This window comes from Mesoplodon mirus (genome assembly GCF_964341445.2).
Source record: "Mesoplodon mirus genome assembly, chromosome: 12".
Taxonomy (NCBI): domain Eukaryota; kingdom Metazoa; phylum Chordata; class Mammalia; order Artiodactyla; family Ziphiidae; genus Mesoplodon; species Mesoplodon mirus.
In genome coordinates, this window is record NC_138988.1 from 78,387,288 (window position 1) to 78,403,139 (window position 15,852).

At 41.5% G+C, this 15,852-nt stretch overlaps 1 protein-coding gene across 3 annotated transcripts in view; it reads right to left on the reverse strand.

Moving 5' to 3' along the window:
* Positions 1 to 15,341, reverse strand: part of ADGRF1 (adhesion G protein-coupled receptor F1) — a 36,073-nt gene extending 20,732 nt beyond the window's left edge. Inside the window, exons 1-4 of one of the 3 annotated variants that reach the window (XM_082638832.1) lie at positions 15,215 to 15,341; positions 4,962 to 5,039; positions 3,318 to 3,408; positions 1,131 to 1,188 (exon numbers count right to left, since the gene is read on the reverse strand). In XM_082638832.1, coding sequence (XP_082494958.1) covers positions 1,131 to 1,188; positions 3,318 to 3,386 — 127 coding nt within the window. In that variant the 5' untranslated portion in view covers positions 3,387 to 3,408; positions 4,962 to 5,039; positions 15,215 to 15,341. Of the gene's footprint in view, positions 1 to 1,130; positions 1,189 to 3,317; positions 3,470 to 4,961; positions 5,040 to 15,214 lie in introns of those variants that run through there. The other 2 variants (XM_082638834.1, XM_082638833.1) reach the window with 2 other exon arrangements.
* Between the last annotated feature and the right edge of the window lie 511 nt (positions 15,342 to 15,852).

The following is a 15,852-nucleotide window of genomic DNA, read 5'->3' on the forward strand; positions in this document are numbered from 1 at the left end:
AAGAATGTGAAGGGCCTCAGAGAAAAAGAGGCAAAAGGTGAATATCCTTTTTTCTGGGTCTCATTTTGTTATCATCGGCAGTGAAACCTCTTAGAATCCCTTAGATCTCTCAGGACGGGACCATGCTTTCTACAGGCACAGGTGAGATGGGGAGCTTCTATGAGACTGTCCCATTTCTTAAGGGTCCGGAGGAGCTGGGAGATTTATAGGGAAGAAAAGCAGCTGCATCAATCCCTAGGCTTCTCAGAAGGAAATCCAGAAGCTGCAGCATGTCCCAGGACATTTACAGGAGACCCCTGCCTGCTGTAGTTGCCACCAACTCACCCTTCCCCGCATCTCCTTAAGGCCGGAAACTCTGTCCCGACCTTGGGAATTACTCCAAGGGATGTAAGCTAAGGGGATATCCACTCCCGTGGCCCAAGCAGGTAATAGGTGGGGAAGGGGGGAAAGATTAATGGCTCTGGTCCTGGAGCCAGACTGACTGGGCGTTGAATCCTGCCCCACCTACCCACCGGCCTTGTCAGTTTCACTATCTGTAAAATAAAGATGGCGATTGTACCTAACTCAGGATCTCTGTGAGGATTTAATACATCGAACACACTTAGAATAGTGCCTGGCACTGGTAACAGTTCAATGTGTACTTGTGCTTTTACCTTTCCATGGCATTCCAAGTTGAAGTTCTGGTTTCATTTTCCCAAAGAATTGTAGCTTTGCTACAATGTGGTAAGGTTTATGGCCCTATTAGCACATTGTTGGATGGCAGATTCATGGCACTGTAAAAAGGCTTTTGAGGACTGACCCAGGCTTGAAACATCAGACCCGCAAATCAAATTTCAGACCACAACTCATTCCTAGACTGAAGTCTGTGCCATTCATTACATTATTGGGATCAAGATGAAGAAGGAAAGGAAGAGTATGGAGCAGCTACTGGCTGGTTATGGGACAGGATACTATGCCTTTATTATATTATTTCATCCTCACAAGGAATTACTATAATTATCGTTTTACAGATTTGAGGTATTTAACGATGTGCCACAGATCATAAAACCCATCAGAAGCACTCCTGGGATTTGAGCCCTGCTCTCTGGGCTCCCGTGTGTGCTGTACCATGCTATCTGAGGGAGTCTCACCTAGAGGCTTTTTCTTATTCAAAATGAGTTCTTGCTTTGTTTTGATGCCATCATCACTCTGTTAAGAGGAAAAAAAAAAAGAAAGAAGAATTACAGCAAGACTTGGTCATATTGTATTTCATAAGGCCTTGTTGGATTTCCCAGATAAACTGAAATCATGGATCTAAAACGCAAGCCAGGGATGGTGGGGGAGGGGGGCAGAAAAGGACATCGCTGAGGCACCTTTTGAGCACAAACCTGAAGGAAGAAGGAAAGTGAGGATCCCTGAGAAAGAACTTCCCAGGAGGAGGGAAGAACAGGTGCAAAGGCCCTGGGATAAGAATATGCCTGGCACGTGAAGGCCAGAGTAGCTAAGTGGAGTCGGGGAGGCGGGGCAGGAAGTGACGTCAGAGAGTAGCTCTGGGGAGGCAGATCCTGGAGATCCTTCTGGGCTGTGGCAAGGGCTTAGCTTTTGCTTGAGTGGGATGGGAGCCCGCTGGAGAGTTCTGAACAGAGGAAAGATGTGTTCTGCTCCACTTTTTAGAAGGCTCAATCCTGCGGCCGTTTTGGGAATAGACAAGCACCGAAGCAATGAGAGCGTTTCAGGAGCTATCGAAGTAATATAGGCGAGAGATGATGAAGGTGTGGATCAGGATGGTAGCCATGGAGTTGGTGAGAAGTGTTTGGAGTCTGGATATATTTTAAAGAGAAAACCAGAAAAAAAGATCTAATGGTTTAGACATGGATTATGAGAAGTGTCAAGCGTAATAATAAGTTTTCTGCCTAAGCAGCTGGAGAGACAGTGATACCACTTGCTGAGATGGGCAAGGAGAAGCAGGTTTGGTGAGAAAAAAACGAGAGTTTAATTTTGGACATACTAAGTTGAGGGGATATTGGCACCCAACTGGAGATACCAAGTAGGTAGTAGATAGGTGAGTGTGGCGTTTGGGGGACAGGTGTGAGAAGGAGACACAGATTTTGGAGTCATTGGCATGCAGAGAACAGTAAAACCATGACCCCAGATGAAAGCATCAAGAAAGTGAGTAGAGTGTGGAGAAAAAGGAACCCTCCTACACTGTTGGTGGGAATGTAAATTGGTGCAGCCACTATGGAGAGCAGTATGGAGGTTCCTTAAAAAAACTAAAAATAATGTTGCCATATGATCCTGCAATCCCACTCCTGGGCATATATCCAGAGAAAACTCTAATCTGAAAAGATACATACACCCCAATGTTCACAGCAGCACTATTTACAATAGCCAAGACATGGAAACTACCTAAGTGTCCATTGACAGATGAATGGATAAAGAAGACGTGGCATAGATGTGGAATATTACTCAGGCATATAAAAGAATGAAATAATGCCATTTGCAGCAACATGGATGGACCTAGAGATTATCATACTAAGGGAAGTGTGTCAGAAAGAGAAGGACAAATATCATATGATATCACTTATATGGGGAATCTAAAACAATGATACAAACAAACTTACTTACAAAACAGAGACAGACTCACAGACTTAGAGAACAGACTTATGGTCACCAGAGGGGACAGGGGCGGGGGGGAGGTATAAATTAGGAGTTTGGGATTAACAGATACACACTACTATGTATAAAACAGATAAACAATAAGGACCTACTGTATAGCACAGGGAACTATACTCAAAGTCTTATAATAACCTATAATGGAAAGGAATCTGAAAAAGAATATGTATATGTATACATATATATATGTACAACTGAATCACTTTGCTGTACACCTGAAGCTAACACAACATTGTAAATTAACTATGTAAACTAAACTAAAATATGTAAATTATTACTTCAATTAAAAAAAAAGGTTATTGGAAAAAAAAAAGAAAGTGAGTATAGGTAGGAAAGAGGCCAAGGACTGCTAATGTCGATCTATATGCTTTTTCTCCATCAAAGAGGCCATAGGAGAGGATGTGCTGAGTTAGAAAAGATCTCCAGTATGGCTTAGTCCAAGATCCTGGTTTTTGCAGTCAGGTCATCTAAGCTCCAAGAGATGAAATGACTCACCCAAGGCCACACAGCTAATGCTGGTAATGTTGAGACAAGAACCCACCACTTCTGATGCCAAGTCTATGAAATTTTGTCATTGCAGTTGCCTAGAGAGTGACTGACGCTCAAAGTGCCAGAAGGACAGAGGGGAAGTGGTAGAGAAGAAAACAGGATGTACACAAACTCACCCCCAGGAAGCCATTCCAGCCCTTGGTGATCATGAAGAAGGAGAAGAGCCCGAGCGTAGGAACTCTCATCTTCCCCTGGCCCCTCCTGCTTCTGGACAGGACAAGAACAGCTGGAGTCACAGTCTGTGACTAGACGTGTGCGCCATGCAAGGCTGAGGCACAAAAACAAGTCATTCAAGCCAAAAATTTTAAATGCACACAGGGGTAAAGCCTAGCTGGGCTCATCAGAAGCCCTGAGCATTTGGTTATTTTTTTCCACTGGAGACATCACTTCCACTCCCACTGCAGAGCTAGTGAATTTTTCTCTTTGCAAACCTACTGGAAAATTTCTCCAGAACTCTCTTCTAAGTTTAAGTTTGATCTAACTGATCACATTTGACTCAACACAGGCTATTTTAAAATCATGGCTTGCTTAACTTTGTAGCTGGGTGCATTTAACATCCAGCCTTTTATATTTCACTGAGGTTTTCTTTTCATCTCAGTAAAGACAAGCATTCAAATAACCAAGGACCCTAGAACCATTAATATAAAGATAGACTCTGAGTATTTCAGCATAAAAATAATAGTGAACCAATCCAGCAACTTTCCTTCTTCATAGTTCATGTAATTAGCAACCAACTGTGCTCAAGTTCATGGGTATCTTAGAATAATTTAGACAACACTCAGCCCATAGTCATGGTCACAAGATTTAATCATTTACACACAGGTTATTTGGTGGCAATGAAAAAAATCACGAGTTAGAACTGTTCTGTCCAATGTAGTAGCCACTAGCCACATGTGACAGTCTAATTTTAATTAGAATAATTTTAATTTTAATTAGAATAAAATGAAATGAAAAACAATTTCTCAGTCATACTAGCCACATTTCAAGTGCTCAATAACCACGTGTGGCTAGTGGTTACCATGTTAGGCAGTGTAGACACAGAACACTTCCATCATTGCCAAAAGTTTTATTGGGTATGGAACATTATTCAGCCTTTAAAAAGAAAAAAAATTCTGTCACATGCTATGAACATGGATGAACCTTAAGGGCATTATGTTAGATGACATAAGCCAATCACAAAATGGCAAGGACTATATGATTCCACTTATATGAGGATCTAAAGACGTCAGACTCATAGAAATAGACAGAAGAAAGCGGTTGCCAGGGGCTGGGAGGAGGGGTTAGAGGTGAGTTGTTATTCAGTGGGTATAGAGTTTCAATTTTGCCAAAAGGAAAAGTTCTAGAAATCTGTGGCACAACGGTGTGAATATATTTAACACTGCTGAACTTTACACTTAAAAATGGCTAAGATGGTACGTTTTATGTTGTGTGGGGTTTTGTTAACAAAATTTTTTAAAATGTTTTATTGGCCAGTATTGACAGAACAGGAAGGAATACTTCCCTGTGGCCTTCTTCAGAGCTGATGTGGTTAGCAACAAATTGTCCTCAAGTTCAGAATAATTTAGACAAAATAATTTAGACAAAATAATTTAGAATAACTTAGACAAAAGTCCATAGTCATGGTCATAAAATTCCCTTTCTCTTTACATCTCCATAGGAAAAGATGAAGAGTTATGATTCCCAAGCTCAATAACCCACCATTGGAATAAGTGCCTGGGGTCAGCAGCACAGAAGCCCAGGGTTGGTTCTCCAGCCCTTACCTTGCTTCCTGGGTGCACTTTACACTTCATACACGCCCTGCCATCCCAAAAGTGCGGCCTCAGGCTTTGCTCTCTGACCTACAAGAAAAGAGAACAGGTGGGGAAGGATGGAGTGAGAGGTGGGGATTAGCAGATGTAAGCTTTTATATATAGAATGGACAAACAACAAGGTCCTACTGTATAGCACAGGGGACTGTATTGAACGTCCTGGGATAAACCATAATGGAAAAGAATATTTTAAAAAAGAATGTATATATACATATAACTGAATCACTTTGCTATACAGCAGAAATTAATACAACATTGTAAATCAACTATACTTCAATTTTAAAAAATATTGATTAAAAAAAAGAAAAGAGAAAAGGCATTAGAGACAGGGTAACGACTCCCACAGATGTGGCCTACATGTCAGCAGAGATTCTTTCTAGGGCTTTCTAGGGCAGCATGAAAAATAAACCATGAGACACATACCCGTTTTGTACTTACCTTCTCCCCTTAGTGAATGGTCCTCACGTGCTCCCATCCACCTGCCTGCCAAGACTCCCCCTAAATCGACTGCTTTAACTTTCTCGGGGCAGCTGTCCAGTCTCCAGATCATTCTTCCCCATCTTGCTTCCCAAAACCTGCTCTGAGTCCTATTCGCTCTGGTCTGTGCTTTCTGCTTTCCAAAAGTGATGGATATTTGTCTCTGGAGTAGTGTTTTTCAAATATTTTTGACCCCATAGAAAGAAACATATTTTATAACATGAGGATATAGATACACACATGATAAAATGTGTACATATTATCTGTATTATGTATATATATATATACACTCACATATAATGAAAATTTTATATATATGTAAAATAGCTGAGCAGTTTTGTGAAATAGAACTTCTTTTTCTGTGCCCTTTGGATATTTTCTGTTTTTATTTATATATGTTATTTGTTTATTTATTGGTCAATTGCCACATCCTGCTAAATTTTTTTCCCAGTACCCTCCTGGAGTGCAGCCACATTGCAGACAGAGCTTGTGCTCTTTCCAGCCCCTTTCCCATTTTCCTCCACTTCCAGGGACAATTTTTAACATGATCTACCCTCTCTCTTGTGCCAGGGCCTGCTTCCAAACGGGAGGCCTGGCCCTCATATGGCTCTTTCTCTCCATCTCTCTCTCTTTGAAAAAATCTCTTTCTCGCATGTAGCATTCAGGCCTGAGGCTGCAAACCCAACGTGAGGAGGCCTGGGTGTCAGCTCCAAGCATTGTGAGGAAACTCTCTCATCCTCTCAGCCTGTTAATTCTCTCTTCTTCCCACACTGGAGGGTGGAGCCTGGGCTGTCTCCTTGGACTGGCTAGAAATGGTAAACTGGAACTTAAAATCAGGGTTTCAGACCAGTGATTCCCAGTCACTGGTCTATAGGCCAGTCATGAATAGCTGGACTATGAAAAAGGGGGAGGAACTGGGAAGGAGACAAGGAAACACTTAGGGACTCATTTGAAAATAATGGTGCCCCTATCCCACAGTAAGCCTACTAAATCTCATGCAGATCAGGCACAGCCATGTGCATTACTAAAGCTTCCCAAGTGAGGCTGACCCCCAGACAGCTTTGAGAGCTGTTATTCTAGACTGCTTCTAGGAGAGGGAAAAAGAGTTCTGCCCTGAGGCTAGTACTGAGATTTGAATTCTCCTTTGGGGTTTGGGACCAAACGTCAAATTTATCAAAATGTTTTCTTTTCTTCCTTGGTGCACTCAGCTCCCTCTGGGGTAGGGTTGGAAGATTGACTTTCAGATAAATAACAAATAATTTTTTAGTGTAATTATGTGCCACACAATATTTGGGACACTATTCATTGTCCAGAATTACAGCTGTTTTTCTGAAATTCAAATTTAACTGGGCTGTATTTGACAACTAATCAAAAGGAGGAAAATCGTTATCTCCAGGTGCATGGTTCAAAACAGGTCTGTGGCTAGCCTGCAAAGGCTTCAGGTCCTGGTGTTTATCAACCGGACACCTTTGGACCTTTTTTTAGGCTTTCTACGCCTCGGTTTGCTCATCTATAAGATGGGGAAAGTTGTATCTAATTCAGAGGTTCTTCGGAGAATTGAATGAGTAATTGAATATAGAGGATTCAGAACAATGCCAGACAGGTGGTGAGCCTCAATGATTGATAGCTGCTAATATTAGTACGACTAGCATTTCAAGCTCACCACCAGTTTTTGTAGTTACTTGTTGGATTGTGTCAGAATTTGACTTCAATCTGAGTCAAATTAACTGATCAAATAAAAGGTGCTCCTGGGTTGATGGCTAGCATTGTATAAATGCAGGGATCCCAGCTTGGAGGTAGTAAAAATACATTTTTACAGTAACTCAGTTATCTGACTCTAAAGAGGGTCAAGAAATATTGTGTGTGTGTATGTGTGTGTGTGTGTGTGTGTGTGTTGAGGAGGTGTAATCTGAAATCCAACTTAACTTTACCTTCACTAGAGGCAAACCCCGTGGTATTTTCAGCACGTCCCTTCTAAGCTGGAAGGGTCTTGATTATTTTAAAAAAAAATTCGCAGAATCCATGTTCCCTTGCCATAGATGAGAAGCTGTTTTTGTCATCAGAGTGTGTGTGCTTGTTTACAACACACGTCTCTCTGTGCAGCTGGGGGCCAGCAATGCCTGACCTACAGCTGTGTTGGCCCCGGCGTCCATGGGAGGCCCTGGCATCCATGGGAAGGCTTGGCCGTGGTGGGACTCCCCTCACTTCCTTGAATTCATTCAAGTGAATTCATTCCTGATAATCCCTGTCCTTCAGTTTTTAGAGAACAATCATTAGAATTTGCTATTACGCCTCTGGAGACAGCTGCCCATTGTCTCCTCAGTCTTCCAGTTATGTATTTATGGATCCAAATATCATGTATTTATATCAACAGCTGTCTCCTTATCAACGGTGGTGCTTAACTGGCACTGCTCTCACATACATTTTCCAGCATTTTTAGCAACATTCTATTCTTAGGCAGAGTTAAACTCTTGGGCTGTTTTCCTGGCATCAATATTTATGGGATTATGTTTCTTCCTCTATAAATAGAAGAATTCCCAGTAGAACTGTCACCCTCCTCTCTGCCTTGGACTCACATGTGCACACATGCATAACACACACACACACACACACACACACACGGAAAGAACAGATCTCCAGCTGGGATCTGAAAGAAATCAGGATTCAAATAGAACTGATTAATAGGCAGAGGACCTTTAAAATCTTGGTCTTATTTTATAAGTTTTGGGTCACATTTTCATTGGGATCTGCCTTTGTATAGGAGTCCTTGGGCCATTTGCCTTTAAGAAGAGTTTCTTTGCATTCCTTTCAGTAGGTAGATATGGTAAAGACAGGTGGGAATATAGGTGGGAGACAGAAAAGATAACCAATGTCATATATGGAAAAATGTTTGGTGGCCTGGTAATTTTTATGAGCTAGACCAACTTCTTTTGGAAGGACTATAAAGTTATTTAAAAGTTCAGTGAGGGGGCTTCCCTGGTGGCACAGTGGTTGGAAGTCCGCCTGCCGATGCAGGGGACACGGGTTCGTGCCCCGGTCCGGGAAGATCCCACATGCCGTGGAGCAGCTGGGCCCGTGAGCCACGGCCGCTGAACCTGCGTGTCCGGAGCCTGTGCTTAGCAACGGGAGAGGCCACAGCAGTGAGAGGCCCGTGTACCGCAAAAAAAAAAAAAAAAAAAAAAAAAAAAGTTCAGTGAGTGTCTGTATAAACATGTGTTCCCAGTAAAATTTTAAACACATATTTTATATTTCAGCATGTTTTTAGTGTGTTCATGTTGAATAAACTTAGTGGGGAAAGACCTAGATGAATTAGACCCTAACTTCAGCATTGTCCCTTATCTGCTAGAATTTATGAAAGTTAAAAAGAAAACTTGCTGGACTCAGTTTCCTTTTCTATAAAGCAAGCAAGAAAATAGGGTGCACTCAGATCTGTTCACATTCAGATTCCATTATTATGTGCCCATTTCCCAGTTTCTAGTTGTATATGTAATTGTTCTTTTCATTAGTGTCTGTCAGTCATCAAACCTGAGTCCAGAAAGATTAAGTTGTTTTCACTGGACTCTGCTCCTGTGTCCTTCTCAAACTGGTTATTACCATTCCTGAGCATCTTTTGAGCTGGGCTGAGAACCTGATAAGAATTAAGCCCTTTTGTTGAGAATAGCGGTAGGTTTTTGAAGAACTACGGAGTTATAAGGCTGGAAGAGACAAAAGGAATTACTTAGCTAAGTTGTGCCTTTCCTTGCGACACTTTACCAATCTGCTAAACTTTGATTTGTCCAATCATTTGTGTATCGAGAGCCTTGTGTATTGAGCACCTCCAATTTCCCAGGCAGGGTGTTCATGCCACCCACTTGGGGAAACTCCAAGAGCCATGATCAGACCTACTTTTGAAAACAACTGCTGGGTTGCTGGGGTCTCTCTGTTCCAAGGTCCCTATTTAAACTCTCTGATGTTTCATTGAACGGATCTTCTTTCAGAGTCCAGTTTGTGACCATGCCTCTTATCTGATTCTTTTCCATCCAAAAATTGAGATACGTGTTTGACGAGGCCTTCTGTCCATTGCCACGAATGGGAACTTCAGCTAGAGAGCATTTCTCCTGTTGCTGGTGCTGTCAGCCTAGCTCAGCTGTCTGCTCCCTCATCACAAGGATTCTGGTTTGGTTTTTTTGTTTTTGTTTTTGTTTTTGCTGTACGAGGGCCTCTCACTGTTGTGGCCTCTCCCATCGCGGAGCACAGGCCCCGGACGCACAGGCTCAGCAGCCATGGCTCACGGGCCCAGCTGCTTCGCGGCATGTGGGATCTTCCCGGATCAGGGCACGAACCCGTGTGTCCTGCATCGGCAGGCAGACTCTCAACCACTGCGCCACCAGGGAAGCCCGGATTCTAGTTTTTTTTAATTCATTTATCTCTGCTTTGTTTCTTAGAAGAGATACAGAATGGCTTGTCGTTCTTAGCTCATCACCCAATACTGCTTTGGGTGTATTGGTTGAGTTTATCACTCACAGACAAGTCTAGCTCAATTCTGTTGTAAAAAGCCTGACTGCCAGCCTCAAGGGTTGGCTCTATTCCAACCCCCTGTAACTGAGGATTTGCTCCTGTCACTCATGGTTCAGTTGAACACAAGTTACCACCAAGCCCTTAAAGCATGATTAATGGCATTCCAGAAAAGGTGCCAAGCTCTTTCTTCCGCCAAGACTTCAGCTTAGCAACTGGGGACTCAGCCTTCCTGGAATCCCCAGGTCATTGTTTCCCATCTTCCCCACTCGAATTTGCTTACTGACAATCAGTAAAGCCCAGAGAATTTGACCTTCCTCTTGGACTTTTTGCTTGAAAAAAGTACCAGAACCGCACTCAAGGGCGGGGATATTTACATAAGAAGAAATAGGACAATTCTTTCTAATTTACAAAATGCTTTCATACGTAATGCTTTGATTATTTTGGCAATTAAGTGGGAATTATTTTGGTTTTACACTTGTGTAAAATGAGAAGGGTAAACCTAAATTCTAAATAAAAAGAATGTATTGACTATTTCCTTCAGTTTCTCTCCCCAAAGAACCTGTTATTTCTCTTGGACTCTGGGCCCAGTTCGTTTTGTTGCTTGGGCCATGATTTTAATAGAGTCATGATTTTTTTTTTTTTTTTTTTACGGTACGCGGGCCTCTCACTGTTGTGGCCTCTCCCCCGTTGCGGAGCACAGGCTCTGGACGCGCAGGCTCAGCGGCCATGGCTCGTGGGCCCAGCCGCTCCGCGGCATGTGGGATCCTCCCAGACCGGGGCACGAACCCGTGTCCCCTGCATTGGCAGGCGGACTCTCAACCACTGTGCCACCAGGGAAGCCCTAGTCATGATTATTAACATGATCCCCAACTGAGTTCCTGACAGTTAAGCTTTCTTTATTCAGGAAAAAGAAGAATATATGTTTCAAAGCTATCCTCCTAACAATGTGAGTGTCACCAGTGTCCAAGGAAACTCAGCTCTTCAAGGGAGAAAACACAATTCATCAGGCCTACTGGAAAGAACCTACAGAACAGGCTTTGTGGGATCTTCATGGGTGAAATGTCAGATTAAAGATGTTACAAACTGTTCTTGCGTGATCTATTTTTAAATAAGAGTAAAACAATATCTGACTTTTCATTCAGTGCTCACACTGATAAACCTCAATTGTTTCAAATCTACCAAAAAACACTCATTCTTTAAGCTTCCCTAAGCATATTAACAGTGTTTTCATCATAATTTCCTAATAAGTAAAAGCACATTTTCCAGTCATATTCCCCAAATGATTTTTCTAGAAATAAAGCCAGTTGCCTGGCATTCTACCTATCCTGCAAATATCATGCCAATCCACACTCAAAAACCTCTGGGCTTCACGTTACGTACAGACGAAAATCTAACACATTATCATGGCAAATTTGTTACTTAAACTCCTATAATCTGCCTCAAATGTTCCTTCTGTTAACCTTCTTGTGCATCTTTAATTCCAGGTTATTACATTTTGAGTTTTGATAGACATGGCCAAATGGTCCTCCTAATTTTTACCCATTTACAGTGCCTGGTAAGGTGTAGAAATGCCCGTTTCATCACACTGGCCCCAACATCTTTTTAATATTTGCCAAACTGATAGGCAAATATTTATCTAATTGCTTTAATTTTTATGCCTTTGATTATTAATAAAATTAAGCATTTTTTCAGATGTTTATTGATCATTTATATATATTTTTTTCTGGCTTGACTATTTAAGTCATTGTCCAAAGTGTTTCTATTGGAATGTTCACCTATTTCTTAAGAACTGCTTCTAGGAGCTCATCATAGCATGGATATCAGCTCTTTGTCACTCGTGTTATAAATATGTGCTCGTCATTTGTCTTTGGTCTTTAACTTTTTACATTGTCTTGTTCGGCACAAAAGTTTAAGACATTCATCAATGAATGTCTCTGTCAACCCTTTCCATTGTGGATTTTAAACTGGGGTCATGCTAAGAATTTTTTTTCTATAAAAAAGATGGTAAACATATCCTCCTATATTATCTTCTAACACTTCTTTCAGTGAGTTAGCTCATTTGTTTGTTATATACTTTTAAATTCTCAGTCCTTCTGGAGTTATTTTAGGTTTCGGTATAAAATAGGAGTTTACTTTCATTTTCCTCCAAATGAATAACCAGTTACGCTAACTACATTTCTTGACTAAACCATTCTTTATCAAGACCACCTGTAAAATTCTTTATCAATTTTAAAGGTGCACAGTCATATAATAAAATTCTAACCTAAATATTTTTTAAATTCTATGCTATCTGTGTCTTTTCTTTTGCTAGTGACTTGCTTAATTGGCAACTTGGCTGACAATGTAGAAGAGTGTTATACGCCTAAGAAATATGTCGTTCTCTTCTTAGAAATAATTAGCCCGATTCTCTTAAGAGATTAAGCATAGGAATGTCTTTAAGCAAAATTAGGCTAACGTACAAACACAAGTGTGATAGGTCGTCATGGAAAATATAATCTGCTTAATACAAAACCTCTTTATCCAAAACTTTGCAGGTGTGAATCTGTTCTGTTGTGACAAAGCTGTCCTAACACTACAAATTTAGAGTAAATGCCTGCTTATCCCTAATAATAAAGGAATTCTTATGATCAGGTTTTTAAAAATTATCTTCAAGACTTTATTTAAAGTCTTTAGTTTAAAAGACTTTCTTTAAAACCACAAAAAAAAAAAACCCACTAGAGTTTCCATGGTTTGTGGGCCTCTGGGGATTAAAGACTGACATTCTCACTGAGGACCCAGAGACATGATGAAGACCAGATAACCTTCATCAACAAGATTTAACTATATTTTGCACATTTTAGGGTTACATACCTCATGGCTGTTCACCTCTTTGCATTTTATTCATTCAACTGACTGTGCATGGGAAATTTACTATAATTCTAAGAAATGCCAGGGCACTTTCACACTTATTAATTCTTATGGATTTTTGGCCTCAACATGCCAGAGCCCAGGTTTTCCCTGGTGGCACAGTGGTTAATCTGCCATTTAACTGGAGCCTTGATGAGATTATCTGTGGCTTGCTCTAGCTATCTGTAGCTACAGTGGTGGAATTCAGCAAGGCTAGAACCAGCTGGGCATGGGAGAGAGGATGATGTTCTAGATCTTTTGCACCATCCCTCCAGGTTTCTAAGATTATTTTCATAGCTATCAAGACTGTGTATCCAGTCCAGAACTACGGAGACCTTGACATCCTGTGAGCATGTCTTTGCTCAAACACACTCTATGTAGCTATGGATATTCCCTGCCAAAGACCTTTAGAAAGAGAACAAGGCAGACTATTTTGAAAGCGGCGGAGACATATGTTTAGATTGGGTAGAATGTGGTTTCTTAAGGAGCGGCCGTAAGCAAAACTGTGAATTCAGTGACATTGTCCTAGGGATGCCATCCCTCTACTTTCTGGGTCGTTCACCCTGGGGACACATTGCTGCCACTGCTCATGTCCTTCTGTACCCCGTACCCTCTTGCCTCCAGTTCACACTTGCTCCCAGCCAAGGTGCTAAAAAATGTCACTGACACCCTAGTTTGAATGAATGTGTTCATTTACTTTTCCTAGGAGGATATTTGTATCCCTTTAATTGTGGAATGAATGACACCAGAGGGCACATGGATACCAAAGTATTATGCTCACCTAATCCCCAGCACCACAAGAGATAAACCCTGTGATGGAAACCCTGTCCTTGCTTTTAAAAAGGAATAAAGAAATACACTGTCTTTTTAGAGAAGCAAGACTTATGTACCTTTGAGGCCTGTTGGCAACAATTTCCATCAACTTATGGTCATGCACAGAATAGGAGTGTTTGAAAGTCAAGTTTCTAAGACTCAACACAGGCAGGCTCTCATTTTTTTTTTTTTTTTTTTTTTTACGGTATGCGGACCTCTCACTACTGTGGCCTCTCCCGTTGCGGAGCACAGGCTCCGGACACGCAGGCTCAGCGGCCATGGCTCACGGGCCCAGCCGCTCCACGGCATGTGGGATCTTCCCAGACCGGGGCACGAACCCGCGTCCCCTGCATCGGCAGGCAGACTCTCAACCACTGTGCCACCAGGGAAGCCCCAGGCTCTCATTTTAACACTTCATGTTCATGGCTATCATTTTGCAAATCAAGTGACCAGAATAAGAAAAGCTAAATAATTTGCTCAAGATTATGTAACTTGTTAATGGTTGAATAAAGTACTATATGTGGCTATATAACATACAATCCTTTTAAATTTGGGTTATGGTTGAATAATTAATAGTGGTTTTATTAAGAACATAACAAAAGGCTTGTGCTAATACTCTGATAAATTATAGAATGTACTTTTATCTATTTTTGTTACTTCTCTTGTCTCTGTAATTTCCAGCCTATGTGTGTTATTATCAGGTTTAGTTTAATGGACTTCTCCATGGAAATGCCAACGTCATCATTTTTCCACATTTCTCCACCCTGATCTTCTTCCTATACCTCCTTTGGCAATTTCTCATTATTTAGTATCTGGCCTGGATAGATTACATAGAATATCAGGTTTGCATAAATTAATTCTTCATGAAAAAGAAGAAAAGGGAAAAGAAAAATGACTAATTTTCAAGGACTGTCAGAAAATATAGTGTATCGCTTTATATTTGGGGAGGGAACAGAGGAAAGGATTAAAAGGGTAGTTTGTGGATTTTTTAGAGTCTACGGAAGGAGTTAAATCGGGAAGCACTTCCTGGAAATATACCAATTAGGTCAAAGCTTAAACTACTTCATCCTAAAGTGAAAATAAACTTGATCTTACCAAGAATATTTTTATTTCAAGAGATGGCTAGGGGAAATCTATGACTAATTCATGGAAGCCGCGAGATTGACGTTTTTAAAAATTACCCTTGGCCGAGCCTTCTTTATTCCAGTCAATCCATCTCCCAGGCACACCCCCAAGAATAGGGGTTACCGTGTTGCAATCGACAGAGAGAAGGCTGTGCTTTGAGTCAGCAAACCTCTAGTCTGAGACTCACCAAACATCTTGATTTATACAATTACCGAGAAGCTGAACTCTGTTGTATCTGCTCATTGTTTTTTCCACTCTCTGTTCCTTTAGTTACCCTTCTTTAGGAAATGGGATATTGAAATCAGAGTTTTCCCCATGAGGAGGGGAAAAATCATCTCAGATTAACAGGTTGTAAGGATGATAGTAAGATACATTCTAAGGAATCAAATCACAGCTTTGGGGCTTACCTGTGATTCCTCTCTTCACATCACAGCCCCAGGGAGCCCTTCCTCTGGTGTAACCATGGCTCAATCACTTCTTGTTCTGTTTGGAAAGATAATTGTAATATCTGAGCCACAGGAGCTCGCCGGCAGGCGTAGAGGCCACTGATTCACCAGCAATTCCTGCAGCACGTTGCTGCCCAGTAGGCAGACAAGCCCAGAACACACCCCCTTCAAGAAGGAAGAGAGAAATACCTTTATGTTGACTCTCCCTCCCACTTAAGTCCCTATCAGGCCTGGTAAGAGGAAAGAGCTCAGAGCCCAAGACCTAATGATTCTCCCAGCACAGAAATCACAGAAGGAAAATGGGAGAAAAATGCTCTAGGGAAATGCAGGACACTTCTGTCCTAGATTCATGTGTCACACGATGCCACTCTGTCAAGCTTTCACATCCAGCCTCTGGACACCCAGGGCTATAGCCCATAAAGCAGAAGGAATGTAGCCTTTCATGCATAAATTTCAGCTGGGGAGAGGTGGGTCTTTCCAGTGAGGTAGGGGGAGAGGTAGATATTATTTTTCCTTTTCCCACTTTCTCACTCAAAGCTGAAGAATCAACATGCTACTTTCCCAGACAAAGGCACCTCGGACTTCTGGGTGGAATACTA